Below are 20,556 nucleotides of genomic sequence, written 5' to 3' on the forward strand. Positions count from 1 at the left end.
GGTAATTTTTAATCATTCCTTACCGCATTTATGTGCCTACAGCACAGCTGCCAGTAGCACTTTCAGTCAAGGTTTTAAAAAAGCAGGATATGTTCAAAGGCACGCTTAGCTGTTCAACCATGTAATTATTTTCTTCACAAGTTTTGTGGGTTGCTTTCTTTAATGTGGTGTGGCCGGAAGAAGTGATTATTTCAACTCCTCTAATTCTCCAGCATGTCAATTTTTCTGAAGTACAGAAGCCTGCAGAGGTTTTGCCTAGTGGTTAATCATCGGAAAGCTGGTGGAATTAAGAGTGCCAGGACCAATTTGCCACATGTATTTAATGGGAATGGCATGACATGTCAGCTGGAGAGCAGTTTTTGAAGTAGACTGCTTTATCCTTCAATTGATTTCTAGTTCTGCCAAACCCCTATCACCTATGCAAAGACAAGTGTGTTGGTCCTGGAGTGCTAATAGGTTATTCTCTGCAGATGATCCACTCTGGGCATCCTGTTCCTGCCAAGAAATTTTGTTCCCTTACTAGAAGAACGAAAATGTGAGCTTCTTTAATAACTTCTAGGCACTTCTCCAGCTGAGGGAACTCCTGAGTACAAGACATCTACAGAAGCTGGAATCTCTCTTCTGCTGAGTGTGCCCCAGTTGTATTTACAGGTTTACAACTATTGTTATTATTTGGCACAAAATTAGAGATGCACACCGACACCTATAAAATCATTGATGTGCCCCTGAATTGCTGGTCACTTTGTGTCTGTAACTGGGAACTTTGCTCTACTTCTCTTTACCCCGAGTGTGATTTGGTCAACAGAAAAAGCTAAACCAGAAGAATTTTTTTTATCCTGGATACTTCCTTGAATCTGAACTGGGACATGTTAGTGTAACAAACTAATATAATGGACAAGGCTACAACCTCTGGAGGAAAGCTGTTGCAGGGGAAGAAGCAGCTGTGCATACCAGAGTGGTTTTAAGTTGTTAATAGAATTATTCTTGCAAGCATGTCTTATTCTAGCCTGTGAATCAATCATCAGAGTGGGAGTTGATTCACAGTTGCCAGGAAAATATGCAGCTGTGGGCTTGACATGACAGCAAAGAGTAAAAGATGGATGATCAGGAACACTGGAGTCTTGCCTTGATTTTGCTGAAGATGAGGGAGGCAATGAATAAAATAGGTGCAGTGAGTAAAATATGTGTTTGGCTGTCCCTCTGTGCTTTAGGTTGGTGTTCAGGCTGGAAAGCAGGGGGGGTTAAAAGCATGAAATTTGCACATGTTGAATGACTTGGTTTATCTCTCTGTGCCGTTGGATGTTACTTCAGAAACTGCTTTGTAAAATGAAGAATGAGTATTGTGTTCTAAGGCTTAGCTTCCCAGCCTGAACTCATTAGTCAACAATTTGTGGAATATGTAAAACTTTTAAGTAGACATTTGTTCCCTGTTGCGAGAGTTTAAACCAAATTCTGAGTTTTTTTCACTTGAAAAGAGCTGCTTAAAACACTTCTTTTTTCAGGCACAAGCAATCAAGTCTTCAAACAATGAAGGCATAGCTGCAACAGAGTGATTTTGTGTTCACGTAGACTCTGGTCCCCACTGGAGCTTGTGATGCAGTGCTAGCAGGATATCATATTTTGCAGGTTGATATTTCTTGGAAAAGTGAGGGGCTTCCCCGAGTAGACCTGCAGCAAGCAGGAGTATCCACGCTCCTTGCTGATCCCTCAGCAACCCTTTCTCCAAGGCTCCAGGTTCTATACAATTTGGCATAAAAGATCTTCCTTTTCCTTTTTTTCAGTTGCTATAATTTTGCCAGAGTTAAGGGTATCAGACATCTTATTATATCTCAGTTAGTTCTGCATAGAGTCTGGGATCTTTTAACTCTCATTTTCTCAAACTGTCTGTACTCAGAAAGGTAGGTGTGATGGCATTTTGACTGCTATAAGTCATGTTAAGGTGTAATCTGCTTTTAGCCAGCTGACCCTACCTATTTTGAGTCAACTGTGTTTAAATCAATGCAAATTGCAACTTCATCCGCTTCATGGAAAAAAGAAAGGTGCATATCTCTCAGATCTTCATGTTTAACTGGTACATTAATGTTGTCAGATTGTTATTATTGGAAGTTTTTTTTTTTTTTTCTGGATCAAACTACCCTGCTGTCAAACTTACTTCCACAATTGGGAGAAAATAAACAATTTTCTAGGTTAAAAGCCATTCTTCTAAGTTACATGTATGTTTTGGCAAAGTTTATGGCAATTATGCTGGTCTTCTTTCTGAGTAAATCTAGTAAAATAGTAGTTCTGACCGATTCTGTCATATCTTTGGTTAGAAAAAGCAGAATTTAGATTTAGGCACCATTAATTAGATGATACAATAAAATGTTTTCAGTTACCACAATCTGGTTTTCATATCTGCGCTTTAAAAACGTAATGTTATTTTTAAGTATGACATATACATGTGAGAATACACTGGAATTTGGATTTTTAACTTCTCAAAGCAAATTTTATTTGCTCTATACTTTAAGACACTGTAGGTGAATCAAAATATAACACATCCATAAAATTAACACAATCTCAATGTCAGGAAAATAGCTTGAGTAGAACTATTTGTAATAAAACAAATGAAGGCACACATGCAAGAGTTTGCACTTGGAACTCTGTGATATTTCTTGGGTTTTTGAAAAGAAGGCACTCAAGGTATTTGCTTCTGTATGAGGCTTGTGAAAGTCTGCTCTCTACTTAGTTAATGCATGAGAATAGCTAAGGGGTAGTTTTATACTTTGTATAATTTGGTAGAAATGTGGACTGCAGATGAAAGAAGTTTCCTCATCACTTCTGTTGATACTAATCTGATGATTGTGTGGCCTGGATGTTCACTGACTGGATGGACACCAAAAAGTGGAAACAATTATAGTTTGTTGATTCAGCAAACTGAAACAACATGCACAGCAGCCATATGCCTGCCAGATCTGGTGGAAAGAAGGAGATGGGACAAAACTGTAATGGTGAAAGGTGGGTTTATTGCTTTTGGCAGCAGCCCACAGTCACACTGGATTATGTGGAATATGAGAGGAGAAAAGCTTTCTTACAGAACCTGAGTATTAAAATCCCTGTAAGGCCATAGGGATTTAAATAGTTCCATAAATTATGATATACTTTGTGAATTTTGGGTATTCATTTAGCTCAGGTCGTAGTAATGTAAAGACAATAAAGAAAAAGCAAAGTTGTCAACATAAGTGGTGGAAGACTCATGAGATTTTGACTCAAGCTAGAAATCCAGGCTGTTAATTAACCTGGCATCTGTAAAGAAAATGCGCTGATCTCATCACCAGCAATGTAACTTCCAGCAATGTCATGGAAGTCTGAAAGCATGTGAGGTATTAAAGACTTTACTGTTCTTTCAGGCAGGCGTATTTTTTCATCTGGCTTTTGTGGTGCCTATAGCTTGTTACTGGCCCCTTGTAGAATCAATGTTTGGAATTGTTCTTGTTCACATTGATTTAGTGAGTTAGCTGAAAGAAATTCCCTGTAAACCTTTTCCCTAGAGGAAGCTTAGAGGGGAAAGAATAACTTTAAAAATCAGCTTACTTCCTGTAAACTGGTTTTCTGGAGGCGTGGTGGGGGGAGGTTACACTATACACACACAGAAATATATATATATATGTATATATCCAGATGTATATGTACACAAAAACTTGGCAGTCTCATTCTTAGTTGCAGTCTTCTTATTCATGCTCATCCATTTTGGATGAGCTGCCATATCCTGAAATTTATTCAAATTGTTAGGTCAGGTATGGAAAATAATTGGTCTAGAGATTTTAAGGTTCAATTTCAGTCTCTGAGGACAGAATTGGTTTTGCGTCTGTCAAGAGGTGCTTTTCTGTGATCACTTTCAGGATAAGGAAAATAGTCAATTGCAGCTACTATTATTTTTGTGAAGTTCTGCTTGAATTCTGTAACCACAATGGTTTTAAGAACCATTTTGGATTTTGTTTTCAGGGTTTAAGAAGATTTCTACTTGACTCATGAGATAATGCGACCTTTCTTATATCCAAATCTTTGAGATCAGAAGAAAGGAAAATTTCATACTCTTGATGTCAGGTAAATTATGTAATACTATTGAAGGCAGATATTAAGCAGGCTGCGTTGAAATGCTTAAATGAGGATAAGGGATTTGCCTGCATTCAGGGCTCCTGTTCAGAAAGATTAATTGAAGTTGTGATATGAATTATAGAAAAGAAGACTTCTCTCTAAAATGAATTGTTATGATTTGATTGGGAAAAGCAGGTTCAGGGTAGCGTGAAGTTTTGTTGCAACCTTATCTGCAGTGCATTCTCTTTGTTCTGTTGCAAGTTAAAGCTGTGGTTGTGTGCAAAGTCTGAGTAGTGAAATGTGGTTTGACATGTTACAACAGCTAGTGATCCCATATCTCTCAGAAGACTTGGTTCTATATGAAAATCGGATCTTTATCCAGCTTGATTGTCTTCAATTTAGGAGCTTGGAGTGTTCTTAAAGTTTATGTAAAAATCAGATTCTTTAGCACCCCCTCTTAAATGATATTATGAGACTGCTGCTTATACTCGATGATCTTTTTGCATCCCTTCCAACTCAGCGTATTCTGTGATCCAGGAAAGACTAAGTCAGTGTTTACCAGAAAAACACCATGTTACTTGAGTCCTGGTGGTTCTTGGTGCAGTGTTTTGACATTTTCTCTGACACCCTGCTACAGAGCATTCTTCCTTGATGGAAATGTAGGTCAGTCTCAGCAACTTTGGGGTGACTCTCAGAGTCTTATTTCAAAACTTGTTTTGACCTGTGATTTAAGTAGAGAGGTGTTTTTTTTGCTGGGCATAGCTGTGCCTCAGCTCTGTTACATTAACTTTATTGCAGGCTATAACTTAAGGCAAATGAACAGGTAAGCAATGGTATACTGACATTTTATAGCACTGCAGTGATATTCATCAGATATCAGTAATTAAACCTGAGGTTTCATGAGGGGAGTTCAGATTTTCTGATTTTGTTTTCTATTGATCTGGAATTAACTTTTGTAACCTCAGAGGAAAATAAATGTGTGTTTTCAAGTCAAAGGATACTGATGCTTACTTTCCAGAGACTCTCAATATATTTTAATACTGAAATGTGCGTTGTTTGTACTGCATCAGTAATATTAAATAAATTTATTATGGAGGCTGTGCTGTGTAGTATTTCCTCAATACTTCAACTCTAACCTGATTTTCAGCAAGACTTGGATTATTCCTACGTGTCATTGTCAAATTTAATTCCTGAGATGCAGTTTATTTATAACTGCAGTTTTTATTTATAACTGTTGTTTGTAGTATGCAAGATAAAAGATTGTACTAAATTTGTAAGATGACTAAACATGCTTCCCTTCCTGCCCCAATCTGTTGCTAGTTCAGCTTCCAAAAATGCATTGGCACTGTGTTATCGTACTGCACGTACGAGCACCAATCTGAGCTCCACTGGGATTTCCCAACTGAGCTGCTCAGTGCACCGGAGATACTTTCACTTGTGTTCCATCTCTGTCCTTTATCAGAGTGCTCTGGGCTGTGTGCATTGGGCTAGAAAACAAGGATTGCATACATGTTTTACTGCTGTTAATGTTCTTGAGCCGTTGTAAATTATTGTTCATGACTTGTTCCTCTGAAAGGCTGGTGGAATATGGGAATAAAACAGGAAACAAGTAGAGCAAATCATGGCTCAGGTAGTGTCTGACTCTGTTAATTTTCATGACTAGGTAAGTATCAGTGGCCTTGTTTGGAACAATCCATATTAAAAAAAAAAGTTCCAATGTGTAACTTGTTCTCTCTTTTTTCCTCTGTGGAGAATAACATGTTGGCAGCATCAGAAGGGGTAGATATCTGCCCTTTAGTATTTCAGAAATTTAACATTTATTTGTAATGCAGACTGTAATTATGGCCTCATCTTTCTAGAAAATTACCTGGAATTTATTTCATGTTTTGCCTCAGTGAAAGAGGTTTTCTTCATTGTGTCTCACTGCATAAGTATTAAGGTAGTGTATAACTGATTTCCTACAAGACCTCTTCCTTGCGTGTAGCTTTGTTTGGGGTGTGGCTTTTTGGCCTATGAAAAGGTATTTAAGAGCTATCCAAATAGTAAATCCTTGTTTTTCACTTTCAGAAATGATTTAGCGTGCCTTTGAGGGGTGTGCAGGGATCACTACAAACATTGTAAATATATGTCTTTCAAGATTTGCCAACATTACACATGTAGCACTCAGTCTTGGGTTTCAGGAATAATTTCTAAGTAAATTGATCCATGAATGCAATTTTATAATATTGATAAAATGCCAAGTGCTATTCTGTAATAAAATAGCTGCACTGGTTCAGGGTTTTTCTAATGTAATATTTGAAATGTTTGTCAAAGACCCAACAGTAAACTGAGAGAGGCAGCATGAGGACAGCACAGGTCATGTCCCAAGTTTCTGGAGTCTCTGCATGCCGGGCTGCGGCTAGAGTGGGTAGCTTTTTTATCTCTGAGTTGGACGCTGAAGAGATCAGATAGATTTCACCTTCTGATAAATTCAATTGAAGCATCCTGTAGGATCATATGGTAGATTTCTTCTTCCCTGTCAGTGGCAAATACATTTGTTCCCTTATTCTGTCACTCGTGTGAGAGAAGAGAGGCTTCCAGTTCTGTCAGATGTGGAGAAGGATTGAGTGTGTATGGTTGTGATGTTGTAGAAAGTACAAAATGAAACATTGTCTTCTTTGCCTGAAAGTTTGTGCTGAAGCAACAATTAAACTGAGATTTAATGGCTTAATTTTATTTGAACAAAATTGCCTTACTTGTTGTCTCTTCTGGTTATTTTTGTAATGTCTCCTGTGGACTATTTGTACTTTGGGCTGGAAGAGAATGTAGGAAAGCAGTTTATTCAGAGGCTCTTCAGATGCATTTGAAGTAGCATCAGGTAGTTTCCAAGTGGTTATACTTAATCCCTTGAATAAAATTCTCTCAGGTTTTTTTCTGAACACCTCACCATGTAAAACGTGCAGAGCTTCTATGAGAGATTCAGCTTACACTTTTACAAAGAATCACAATAATGACAAGCAAAACAAAACTCACAGTAGCTTTTAGACTTTCATTTAAAAGGCTTTTCTAATGGATTTAAAACTTTGAATTCTGGGTACAGGGTGTAAGGGACAGCAACATGTATTTATTTTGCTGTCATTGTTCTTCTTTAGGAGTGTTATAGATAAATGCTAGGATCTGTCCACCTTTCTTTGCTTTTAGTCCTTTAAACTTGATTTCAAGTTATAAAGTATTCTGACTTGTTACACTGCCCTTGGGGGGTGTTCTTGGGGAGATGTGGACTAACTATGTAGTTGTAATGAACTACAAACTATTCCTGTAGAATCACAGGATCCTAGAATTGTGGAATGGTATGATTTGTGTTGGAAAGAACCTTAAAGCTCATCTAGTTCCAACCCCACTCCTGTGGGCAGGGACACTTTCTCCTAGGCCAGGTTGCTAAAAGTCCCATCCAGTCTGGCTGTGAACACTTGCAGGGTCATCCACAATCTGGGCAACCTGTTCCAGTGTCTCATCACCGTCCAGTAAAGGATTTATTCCTATTATCTAATCTAAACTGACCCTATTTCAGTTTAAAGACATTCTCCCTTGTCATGTCATTCACAGACCCTTGTAAAAAGCTCTTCTCCAGTTCACTTATACCCCCTTTAGGTCCTGAAGGTGCTATAATGTCTCTCCAGAGCTTTCTCTTCTCCAGGCTGAACAACCCCAGCTCTCTCAGCCTGCCTACATAGGAGAGGTGCCCTTGGATCATCTTTGTGGCTTTCCTTTGGACTTGCTCCAACAAGTGCATGCTCTTCTTATGTTAAAGGCCCCAGACCAGAATGCAGTACTCAATATTCCGAATATATGATGCAAGATTGCAAAAAGATGAAATTCTGTGAAGAGCAAGTGTGAACATATTACAAAGGTCAGAGCAGAGTCATGTCTTTATAGTTGTGTGCTTGTAAAACAGATTTTAAAAGCCTAGGTGCCAAACTTGATTATTTTTTCTCACATTTGATTTTAATGGGGCATTAAAAATATTTGCTAATTTCAATTCTATTTCCTAAGTAATTTTCCACTTTATTTCTGTTGCGGTTTGACCCTAGTTGGCAACTAAGCGCTATGCAGCCATTTGCTCACTGCCTCGACAGTGGGCTGGGGGAGAAAATCAGAAGGGTAGAAGTGAAAAGACTTAGGAGTTGAGATATTCAGCTTAATGAGGAAAGCAAAAGCCACACGTACAAGGGATCTATGCACCACTGCCCGTGGGCAGGCAGGTGTTCAGCCATCTCCAGGAAAGCAGGGCTTCATCACCCATCACAGGGACTTGGGAAGACAAAAGCCGTCACTCCAAACTTCCCCTCCTTTTTTCATCACTCTGACTGTAATTTAACAATCTGGCCTGTTCTTTTTTTGTGTCTTCAGGTAATAGGACAGAAGTCTCTGTTTTTATTTAAAATATGTGATCTTCTTGGGGAGTTTCCACAATCTAAATAATATATGGAGTCACATTAGCTGAGAATTTGCATAGTGAATGCAGTAGATTGAGGAATGGATGATGCATTCCATGAGGAGCAGACACTCAGCTTCTGTGTGGAGTCTTCATTAAATTACTGGAGATGGTATGCCTTCCTAATGCTATGCACTCAATTTTAAAACTGTTTGAGGCATGATCCAACAAAAGGAACATAATGTATTAGTAGCTTATTAAAATTCAAATTGTTCTTAATTCATAGCCTGTGTGTCATACCCCTCATGGTTTTATTCTGCTTCTAATGTTGCATAACTTGGTTGAAGCTAATGCTTTATTTTAAATTCTATAGTACTCCTTTCTAGGGTAATTTGTTTTCAAATGAAAGACAAAAGGAAATCTTAATTTAAATGTTTGTTAATAGAATAAAACGTGAGCTTTTCTTAGAAGGCTAATGTCTAATCATAGACATCAAGTGTTCTATTTTATTTGTCTTATATTCTGCAGCAATGTATTTCTGGGGGGAAGGAGTTACCAGTGTTTTCAGAATAAAAAGCAGGAGTTTTTATTTGTATGTATTCACAGCAATTTGTACAGATAGAGCTAAAAAGTATGTGTAGAAGGGCAGGTAAAAGACTTATTAAAAACCAGGTCTCGTACTTTCAACCCTTTCATTTGTCTTGCCTGCATCAGTGAATCTTTCCATAATAATTTCAGACCAAACACTTTATTAAGAATAGCATTCAAAAAGGCCAAGCCAGTTTTCTTATGAAACCACCCCTGTGTTACACCTGGCAGTAACGTATTTTTAATGTTTTTATACCAACATATTTTTAATGTTTTTTTACCAACCTTTTACTTGTTGGTAAGCAAGTGTCATGGGTTAAACCCAGCCAGCAACCAATTGCCAGTGTAGGGTCACTCCTAAGCTGTTACCCCAGGAAGGGGTGATCTCTGGGGGTGAGAATAGATATGTTTCATTATGGCAAAGTGGAGATTCACCTTCTGCAGGACAGAGCAGGAGGAATGCCTTGCAGTGAGGAGGAGGATCCTGAAAAAATTCCTGTAAGCCTTCCTGTTAGTGCTAAAAAGTTCCCCCTCAACGACATTTCAAATGTTTTGATATATTTATACTGCAGCCAGTGTAATGCTGTATAAACATTGTAGTCCCTGATCACCTGGCTGACGTTTGTACCAGTTAATTGATTTGAGCTCAGTAAAACAAAATTTTCTGTAAAACCATGATAAAAGGCAAGGCTGAAGATGAGAGATTTCATACTACAATAGTAGATCCTGTGGCTATACCAGCATGATATTCCTGGTGAATGACACATTGTTACTGCTTTTCATAGAGAATTGCTAACAGGCTTCTCTCAAATTTTTACAAATATTCTTCCAAAAAGTAGAGGAGGAATTGGTGGATTTGTATTACTATTGTAGTGAAGGTCTACAATCAGAGCCTTATTTTCTGGTCTAGGGAGCAGTGCAGCAGAAGGAATAAAACATTTTGGTTTTAAAGTAGCAAAGTACACTGAACAAGTGGCAAACATGGGGATAAAATTATTTGGCTTATGATTGAATTTTTCATCTGAAATTCATAGTGTTTTTGTGAAAAGCTATTTTATTTTTCAAGGGATACAAAGAAGTAGCTTTTTCAACTGGCATGCTTTGCAAGTTTGGGTTTGTTTTTTTTTTTTACATGTGAAATAAATCACAATAACATAAGGATATTTGGGAGCTTTCCATAAAGATTTTATAATGTTCAGTTCAGTGCGATGAATAATTAAATTTGGCATGGTTGTATGATAAGTAGGTATAATATTGAAGGCAGATAGTGCCTGATCCAACTGCTTCAATTCTCAGAAATGATTTCACAGAAGCTCTTCCAGGTATTTCTTCATTTGCGCCTGGCCTTACTGATCCTTTCTGAGATGTCTGTGCACGGTGGGCTTTTGTCACCACCTCAGAGGTGAAATGCTGGTTTGCTGCAAGAGCTGCTCTGAGAAGGGTTCTGGATAAAGGAGTTATCCAGCAAATAAAATATTGATGTTGGGAGCCGAGTTCTGGCTGACATTCCTGGTGTCGCTGTTTGGCATGGAATTAGATGCTGACACCGTGATCCTGTTGTATTGGCAGGCTGTTCCTTAAGCATTGCTTTTGTCTATTTAGGGTAGAGGATATGCACTCTGCTTCTCAAGCCCTTGGACAGTGCTGCTGTTAGGATGATAGTCATGAATACTTGTTAATGTATTTTTGTAGCGTTTAGATCAGGTTTCATTACAGTGAACTGACTCAACAATTTGGGATCTAATAAAAGCTTTTTTGTTGGAATGGAGCTCCATTGAATATATTTCTTTTTCCACCTCGGTGTTTTCCTTTTGTTTGGATCTGCGTATATCTCTTTAATTTTGATTCTTAAAGGATTAATAACATCAAATCTTACATAAGTAACTGTGTCATTTTTAAATGTGCAGGAGGAGCAGATCTGTGCAGAGAACACTTACATTTGTGTTGTTATATTTTAGAGCAGAATTGGAATTTTTTCATAATGGTGATCAGTACTTTGTGTACAGTGTATTGATTTTTCTAGAAGATAATGAAAAGATTTGTTTTAAAGTAGTGTAGCAGAATGCAAAAATTTTGGCTGCAATTTGCGGTTACTCGAAGTGTATGTCATAGTTTACATAAAAACCCTATATATGCTGTTAGGAGAGCTAAACCCATGATTTTCTATGCTAACTTTGGAAAGTGAATACAATTCTCTTTTAAATTGATAAACTTTACAGCACTTTGAGCATGTATAAAATGTGCACTGTGTGCTCCTTTGTCACACTCTGCATAAAACTGATATATCAGGGATGTTAGTAGAGAGAAACCTCAGACTTGCAGCTCTAACTGAAGGCTTGACTTTTACAAACACCTGCTCTAATTTGGCTTGTAGGTGTAAAACGAAGGTGTATGCAGACAACCTTCCCACAACGAGCGTTGTCATTGTGTTTCACAACGAAGCCTGGAGCACGCTGCTGCGGACCGTGCACAGTGTCATCAACCGCTCCCCGCGGCACATGCTGGAGGAGATTGTCCTCGTTGATGATGCCAGTGAGAGAGGTAAGGACAACGTCAAAGCTTAGCTTGCTGCTCTTGATATTTGTCTTGGTTTGGCAAGAAATGTATCTGCCAGGGAAAGCTGGAGTTTCCCTTGGAATGGAGAATGTAACCCCCTTCCCCCCTCTGAATTATTGTAATTTTGCACTTAAGGACTTTTCAGGCAAAGATTTGGGAATAGGAATAGCAGTTCTTTACTAGAAAAAATAAGAATACAAAGGTACTTGTACAAAAAACAAGCAAACAAAACAAACAGAAAATCCTAGAAACTCTGACAGAGTCAGAAATACAATCTGATGCCCTGTTGGTCAGAGTGTTGTTGGAAGGAGCCCAAAGTAAGCCCTCCTGAAGTGGCAGATGTAGTTCTGTTGGTGTAGAGGTGGTCCTTGTAGAAAGGGTCCAGTAATGGCGAGATGGATCCAGTTTTCCTTCAGAAATCCAGTGGGAAACCAGAATCTGGTGTCCCTATGTCTCAGTTTTTAGCTAGGTAGGAACAGTTTGGCTCCCACCGCTGGGTGGAGCATCTCACAATGGGATGATGTAATGTGTCATGTCATTGGTGAGCCTTAATGGCCCATTACCAAAAGATATCCCCCGGAGGGTGGAAAGAGATAAGGAATAATGCCCTACCCAGTTTTAATAGCTGGCCCGTTATGAGAAGGCAGCCGCCCCACTTCCCCCTGCAGTTACAAGAGACAAGAAGAGATACTTCCCCTGGAGTTACACCTCCCCAACCGGTTTCAACAGATGGAATAGAATAAACTTTTTTTTTTTTTGTTACATAACCCAAGACAATTTTGAAAACTCAAGCTGATTTGATGTGGGCTTAGCTCTCCTTAGCACAACACAGCACCCGGGGCAGGGGGAGGCAGAGGGAGCAGTGCCCATTTTGGAACACAGATGGATCATTCTGCACTGAAAGCTGGTGTAACTTCATCTGTCTGGTTACTCTTCTGCTAGCAGCATGGGCTTTGTGTTTGCTAGGGGGCTTATTCTGTTACAGTTTTAGTGTTTTGCGTTTGAAATTTTAGCACATTCATACAGCTTGAGGGCGTTTAATGCTTGAATCACATGGTGAGTAATAGCAAAGGGGACTCTCTTGCACACATGTAAATTTACTATCCATTAGGCTTGGTGTTCAGAGGGATCAATTTTGATTATTCAGTTCATGGGAAGTTAAAATTCAGTTTCTGTGCTGCAAGAGGTTAAATTTCTTAATAAAAAGTGGTCCAGATGAAAAGTCCGTGCTACAGAATGAAACTTGCCATGCATAATAAGCAAAACTTGAAGCTGATTTTTTTTTGTAAAATATTGTTTAGATTTTAATCTTCATAGTATTTTTAAATTGCAGCATATTAGAAATAAAAATAATATTCTGTATAATAATTAACATTTAATTTTGGTTAATAGTTGATATTTGGCTTATTCTTTGCTTAATATTTCTTGGTGGTGTGGGCTATGAAGTACTTTTTTTCCTTTGTTGGCAAACGGAGATGAGAGAATAGTACAGGTTTACTAAATAAAACACATCCATATTTTTAATATTGATCCACCTTTTTTCCCCTCTATTTTGATTTTGAAAGTTTTCTACTAGAACCAGTGGCTAGTAGGCCACTAGAGAAAAAGTCTTGACAGCCACCAGTTGTACACTGTTGCCTGTATCAGAAGGAATTCCCATGTGTCAGACATCAAAGTGTTTTACAGCATACAGAGATTTCTGCCTGTCACTTCTCATTCCAGTGATGCAAAATTCATGTTTTGCTGCTTATGGTAATTCCATCTTCAGAGTAAGATGTCTGATTGTCGTCCAGATGACAAGATTTGTGTGTATGAAGAGAGGTGCTGTATTTGCCCCAAGGAGCCCTATGGTACACGGGTTACAGTGGCCGGTGGGAGGTTTTAGGGTAGTTAGGAACCTATCATGGTTAACAGAAGCTTTTGAAGCTGAAGACCATTAGAAGTGGATTTTTGCTCCAGCACTAAGGTGGTAGCAAATATGCTGAATGGCTCCTTCATGTTATGTGTGTGTACATGATGCCTGGGTGCTAGCTGGCCCATCCCACACTGGCTAGGTGTAAAACATGGCTGCCTGTGGAGTAGCCAAGGACAGATCCCATCAGCCAACTGTGCTCTCACCACTCTGCTTTCCTGAGGAAGCACAGCACATGCACTTGGGTTGTGTTTGCACTTGTCTCTGCTGCTTTCCTCTCTTAGGCACTCTCACTTGGCTTTTGCTTTTCCTTTTTTACCAAACTCTGATGCCTAGAGAGGCTTTCTGGAACAGAGGCTGGGCAGTGTTAAAGGAATAAAGTAGGTATTTATTAGAAGGCCTTCAAGGGATATACTTTGGGCAGTATAAGAGCCTGGCCATGGCTACACCCAAGATGGACCCTGAATCATGAGTTTTCACACTTTTATAAGTTTTGGTCCATTTACATACTGGGGTCATTGTCCAATTACAGCTTCAGGTTATGAAGTCCCATCCTCCCAGTTTGCTCTCCTCAGTTCTCTGTTGTTTATACTTCTTGAGCCTAAAGCTGCAATAGTGTCCTTGGTCCTCTGGCTGGAAAAGGATTGTTTTGTCTAACTAAACTGTGAAGAGGACTTGCTAACACTTCATATGAAGTTCAGAGTTATATACTAATGCAGTACAGAATCTGGAAAATATGGAAGTTAAAACTTAAGGCATCAACTCTAAGTGCTTCAACTAATTCCAGAGCAATTTGTAAGAAAGAGTAGAAGCATTAAACACAATTACATTCTGGCAGCAGGGGAGAAATGCCTATGCAAAGTGCCACAGAAACGTATTCCAGATTAAATGAGAGACATGATCAACTTCTGCTTTTACAAAGGCGGGACATCAAATTTTTGCTTTTTGCGCTTGTGGGTGATTTGTAATTATACTCCTTGATATATTGCAGTTTTTTAACCTTTATGTAAAACTGCATTTTATTTATCAAAACAGTTCTTGGCACTAATTCAAATCAGTGCTAATTATTATTTGAGACGAGTCAGCTTTCAGTATGACCTAGAAATAAAGAGCTAGCTAATATTAGAATATGTAGACATCATATTACTTATGTTTTGCCTCTTCGTTTTCTGTTTTAGAAAAAAATCAATTTCAACATAGCAATAAGTGTTCTCACTATGAATCATAGAATTATAGTCCACTTAGAAAAGCATGTGGCTTTCTCTAGATAAATTTTCTGTTTCTGGGTTTGGTAATAAAAACAAATTAACTTAATTCCAGGCTGAAAGACAGAGCATTTCATACTTTCTTTGTTGGTGTTACTCAACCTGTTCCAGTGTTTCTTTTTGAAGCCTGTGATCTTCATTTCAGATCACTTAGGCATCTTTTATTTGTTGTTATTTTCGACAATTACTTAGAGGAAGTTTTTTTTGTTCTGTTTTCCAAGAACTTGTTATGGTTCCATCAAGCATGCTTTTACATTAAACAAAACAGGAGGGTACGATGCCTGAAGATGTGAAGGGTTTATGTTTGCTGCTTAAGTATTCTGTTTGTGTTGAATTAAAACAACGTACTTTTCCAGGAAAAGACAATGTTCAGCCTGAGTATTATTGTATATTGAATTCTAACATCAGAGTCATTTTAATGGGAATAAAGTAAGCATTCAGTCTGCCTGAAGCACACTTTGTACCTGCTAGTGTCATGCTCTTAGAAGAATGAATTTGCATAATAGCATGCATTTATTTACATCCAAAAGAAAAGCATTGAAGAAACAAGACATATCTGTAACATTGTTCTCTAGTTACTGATCAGAACTGCAACTTTAGTTTTTAAGAATTGATCTTCGGTAACTAGTTCCAAACAGTTAACAGGAGAAATCCCTATTAGCTGGTACCTCAAACTAGGTCAGCACCCAAGTGTGGTAGGCAGATTACATCAGGACAGACCACATCCACAGCTACAGAGATACAGGTCAAAGCAATGTGATTGCAACTAAATCCTGCCAACAATACTTGCAAAAATATTTATACTTCTTAAAAAAAATGTTTGCATGCTTATAAAAATGATGAGCCTGTATTTTATTGTAGTTTGATAAAAAAAAAGGTTTGAAACCAAATTTTTCATTAATATCCATATCAGTGTGACTTGGTAGTAGAATCGACAAGGTACTTTTCAACTTAATGTACTTAGTTGACTTGAATGGAACATATTTGCTCTTTTGGTTTCCTTAGTTCTGCTACTTCCACAGAATATGCTCAGTCCTAGGTAAAACTTTGCACCCTTTTGACAAAGAAGAGGCTTGAAAAGAATATCCACCATAAAGAGTTGTAGTGGATATGAAACAACATGTATTCTTATCAAATCAGAAGTATTTTGGAGATGTTTGGGGTTTTTTTTTTTAATATTATCAAACCTCACTCTGCTAGAAGTGTATGAAGCAATGCTGAAAAATTAGTCAGCTCTAATTCTGTGTCACTTACAGGCAGCTGACTCTGTAATGCATAAAACTTCACATCTCAATGTTCAGTACAGAGTTCAGTATGACCAATAAGTTTGTATAAAAAATAATCTCCATGGCTTTATCCTGATCTTTCTTGTAGGCCAAAATGTATTACATTCATTAAAAGGTTATTTAAATGTTCGGTTTTTTCCTTTAAGGGAAAAAATCAAGTCCTACCTTATGAGAAACTACTACTCGTTTCTGGATGCATGACTAATCAAAATAGCTAGATTCCTGCTACTTGAACAAAGGGACCAATTTATAAGGGATGTGTAAGATTGCTCTTAGAGAGGGTGTTCTGGAGGAAAAATAGCTGCTTTGAGATTTGAGCATTTTATCCCAACTGCTGGTAGCAAAGGAACTTCAGAAAATAATTTGATGCCCAAATTATTTACTACGCTTTTATGGGGATGAGGTATCAAGCCTAATCTTTTCTGCACATTTTGCTGACGCTCTAGTGGTATTTTAAGGACACAGTTAGTGGAGGTCTGTCACGATGTTTTGTTTCTGGGAATCATCCCTTCTGAAGTTTTGAACAAAGTGATAGTTCATAAGGATGTTCTTAAGGACATGGTTAAACATGGGAGAAGGACTGTTCTTAACCTTTTTCCCGCTTGTGAAAACGCTGCGCACATCTCTGATTCTTTAATAGAGAAAAAAAAAAAGTTAAAAGTACTTGATAAATTGAAATTTTAAATACTTTACCAGGAAAATGTAGGTAGGACTCAGATTTTCACATGCAATACATTGAGCATGACTTTCTGTAATGTAAGGTTGTGTTTTATGCAAGTTCTTGACTGGCTGCAGTTGTATTATCACAGTCTTTCTCTCTTCCCCCTGCCAGAATTTTACTGTTCTGTTAATGTAACTACATTCAAGAACCAATGTCACAGCCCATATTCATTCATTTAAGTTTGAAGTAGATGAAACAACTTTAAAAGCTTATCGGTACTACACCTGAAATGTGCAGAGAAACATGTTGATTTGTGTGACTGGCTCATCAGACGGTGAGCACAGAGACAAAGGCTGCTGGTCTCTCTGTGTATATCATGTATACATTAAAGCTATAACCATTGCCATGATACTGGTTCTTTTAAATTAGTGGCTTTGGAAAGCTACAGTGTAAAGAGATGAGGCTGTTTGCTGCAGACTCAGTCATGATCTCTGTGCTCAACCCCAAAAGCCTTGCAAAATGTTCAGACATGTACACTTGGTTTGTACTAAGAAACATCTATTAATTTGAGTCTCTGTTCATATGCAAAATAAGAATTAACTTGCTTTGAGTTTCTCTGGAGACAGATATTTAGATGTATCGAAGTCTTACGTACTTACAGCACAGTTTAGCTTTTAAGACGTGTCAGAACTTATTTCTATGGGTTTTAGTGGCAGTCCAACAATGCACAGAAAAAAATAAGAAGGCAATTAGAACTCATTCATCTGGAGATGTGATAAGGAATGGTAATCACCTTCAAGTCAGCCCTGCCTCTTGAGGTTTACAAGAGTCGCTAAAAGTTCATGCCAAGCTTTCCCCCCAGCCCCTCCAGTGTCACACTTATTTTTGTATGAGGTACTTTCTACCTCATGTGAAATCAAACTACAGGCCATGCACTGTTGTAGTGCAACTTTCAACAGCCATGTGCTTTGAGTGTGCAATCTAATACTCCATAGCTGTGCAATACGACTATTTTTCCTTTTTTACACATTTAGAAACTACGAGTTATTGCAGAAGTCTGTTTCTATGACTGTCCATTGCATTCTCCCTCACCTCTTTGTTCTTCATTTGGCATCAATCATCACAACCCAATAGCTCTTTGGAGTGCAAGTAATTTTGAGTCCCTGGGTGTATGGTAATTGACTGTTGTATTTTAAATAACTTGTTCTTCATAATTCATGCTCTGTTGGAATTTTTTAGTGTTACAGATTCTCATTTATATATGGCTTATTATATTTTTTTTAATTTAGGTGTTATAGTGATAATCTAATACAAAAAATATTAGCCAGAAACCCCTAGAGGAAACACACTTGAAAAATCAGTTTGATTGTGTTTTATACTTCTCACAAAGAAATTATCTGTAAATTGCTTTACTGTAGGAGGCAATTCGTTATATTCAGCTAGCCAAACCATTTCTGTATTTCCTTGGTAGAGAACTGTTATATCCAAGAGCACTTGTGCATGTTTTTGAAAATAAATATCACATCTTCTCTGCAGTAAAAACTTGTAAATCCCATCTGGGTTTTGAGTAAGCGTTCTATCCTCTTTTCCTTTTTGTGTTTTCCATAATGAAAAAATAAAGAAGAGGAAGAACTTTCTGTGCTATTGACTGAAACACTTGGGAGATGTGGAAAGGGGTATTGTGAAGTGTAGAGGAAACTAGCTGAGTGAGTAGAAAAAGCATAGACAAGAACAGGGGAAATGTTTCTTAATTCAAGTCTCTTCATTAAAAAAAATGAAGTTGAGCTATGTAACAGACAGTTTTGATTGTTCTGATCATTCTTTACAGACTTCTTGAAAAGACCACTGGAGAGTTATGTGAAAAAATTAAAAGTACCTGTTCATGTGATTCGAATGGAACAGCGTTCTGGATTGATTAGAGCAAGATTAAAGGGGGCTGCTGCTTCTAAAGGCCAAGTCATCACCTTCTTAGATGCTCATTGTGAATGTACGGTAGGCTGGCTTGAACCTCTGCTGGCAAGGATCAAAGCTGACAGGTAATTATCCATCTGTTCACCCATGTTGGGTTTTTTCAGTTATTAAGAAATTTTCCAAGTATTACAAAATAGCCTGCTAGCAAATAATCTCCTTTCTGAAGAGCTGAATAAATTCTCATTGGTGTAAGGATAAAAGGCTAGTTTAGTTAAACTTTAAAAAGTAAAACTCTGTTTCAAGTGAGGTCTATATTGGGATGCATGGAATAATGTGTTAAATAGTGGGAGCAACAAATAAAATTGAGGAATTTGGGGAAATTGAAGTTTTCAGTCTGCAGGTTGGCCTATCACTTCATGAATTTGGGAAGATATTCTTGAAAAAGAAACCAAACCCCGATCTCATGTAGCACCAACATTGTGATCAAGAACTGATTCCAGGCTCTCATTGTGATTTCTTCATTACATAATGGTTTTATCTGTGGAAATCTGGGCTGAGTCTTGATCTTCTGGCATGTATTTTCTAAAGTCAGAATAATTACTGGAATTATGCTGATCTACAGTTATATGCGCGATGGAAATTGTATTGGGGACAAAAGTGAGAGAATTTTCTGCTTTATAAAATATTCATACATCTGAACAGTAGCTGTAGTTGTGCACTAGTCTGTGAGTAGACAACATATTAAATAGAATAAAATTCAGTGCTAAAGATCTCTAATTTTTTATTTTTATAGATAAAAATCACATAATTTGATGTTAAAAAATATAGCGTTACATGATAAGCCACAAATAATGAAGAATCTTTGTTTAGCACTGTGTAAAGACAAAGTAAACTGTTATCATTAAACAGGTTTTGTGAGACTACAATACATATTGTTATAATTTGTGCAAATATCTTGACTTAAGTCCTTTGAATTCAGTTGCAAGCAATCTCTGAATCTTTTTGGAGAGCTTTCCATGAGAGGAAACCTTCTTTGAGCAGGGTTACTTAAGTGTCTTTAAGATGATTAGAATTGGTTTCTGTGAGTATACATATTAATAATGTCAGGACAGTGGACAACAAGGCCACTTTCTGTCAACTGTGATGCAGTAGTTGTACATTGTTAACATTTACTATCATCTCTTTGTCCTCAGGGTGTATAAAAATACCCAGAGTTAATATCCAAGTTTTAATTTCAAGACATGCAAGTTACTTCGACCACTCAACTAGATACAAACCTCTTGTATTCTATCTAATCACTATGTAGCAATGAGAAAGTTGGGATCGTTATTTCTGTCTGCAGAGGGATGAATATTTCTTACTGGTAATAATGCAAATAGGATTTAAAAATACATCTGGCATTGCCAAAATTGTAGCAGATTTACAATTAGCAAGACAGAATTTTAGTATGTGTCCTGTTAATAATTTATTGAATAATGTTGTTAAGAAATGGTATTATAAAAATTTCAACTGTATCTGTTAGAAATAATATTTAAAAAAAAAACCCCAAACATCTTTTTTACCCTTTAGATGAATAGATTTTTATTAATTTAAAATTTAATAATTTTCCTTCCTTTCTTTTCCTAGGAGGACAGTAGTGTGTCCCATCATTGATGTAATCAGTGATGACACCTTCGAATATATGGCAGGTTCTGATATGACCTATGGTGGCTTCAACTGGAAGTTGAATTTTCGTTGGTACCCTGTTCCTCAGAGAGAGATGGATCGGCGAAAAGGAGACCGAACCCTCCCTGTTAGGTAATGAGAAATTATTAAATTGGTTTAAAATCTTTGTCTGATATTTGCTTTTTATGATAAACTTGAAAGTAAGTACTTAAAGGTTGTTAAGT

The 20,556-nt window shown here is 37.5% G+C and overlaps 1 protein-coding gene across 5 annotated transcripts in view; it reads left to right on the plus strand.

The window, feature by feature from the left end:
* The window catches only part of GALNT1 (polypeptide N-acetylgalactosaminyltransferase 1), an 87,707-nt gene that overhangs the window by 51,310 nt on the left and 15,841 nt on the right, over positions 1-20,556 (plus strand). For all 5 annotated transcript variants that reach the window (XM_066185392.1, XM_066185376.1, XM_066185368.1 and 2 more), the window contains 3 exons: positions 11,451-11,617; positions 18,585-18,792; positions 20,294-20,464. In XM_066185392.1, coding sequence (XP_066041489.1) covers positions 11,451-11,617; positions 18,585-18,792; positions 20,294-20,464 — 546 coding nt within the window. The remainder of the gene's footprint in view (positions 1-11,450; positions 11,618-18,584; positions 18,793-20,293; positions 20,465-20,556) is intronic.

The sequence above is a fragment of the Chamaea fasciata genome, unplaced genomic scaffold (genome assembly GCF_029207755.1).
Source record: "Chamaea fasciata isolate MVZ Bird 193981 ecotype frontalis unplaced genomic scaffold, bChaFas1.0.hap1 SCAF_1, whole genome shotgun sequence".
Taxonomy (NCBI): Eukaryota; Metazoa; Chordata; class Aves; order Passeriformes; family Sylviidae; genus Chamaea; species Chamaea fasciata.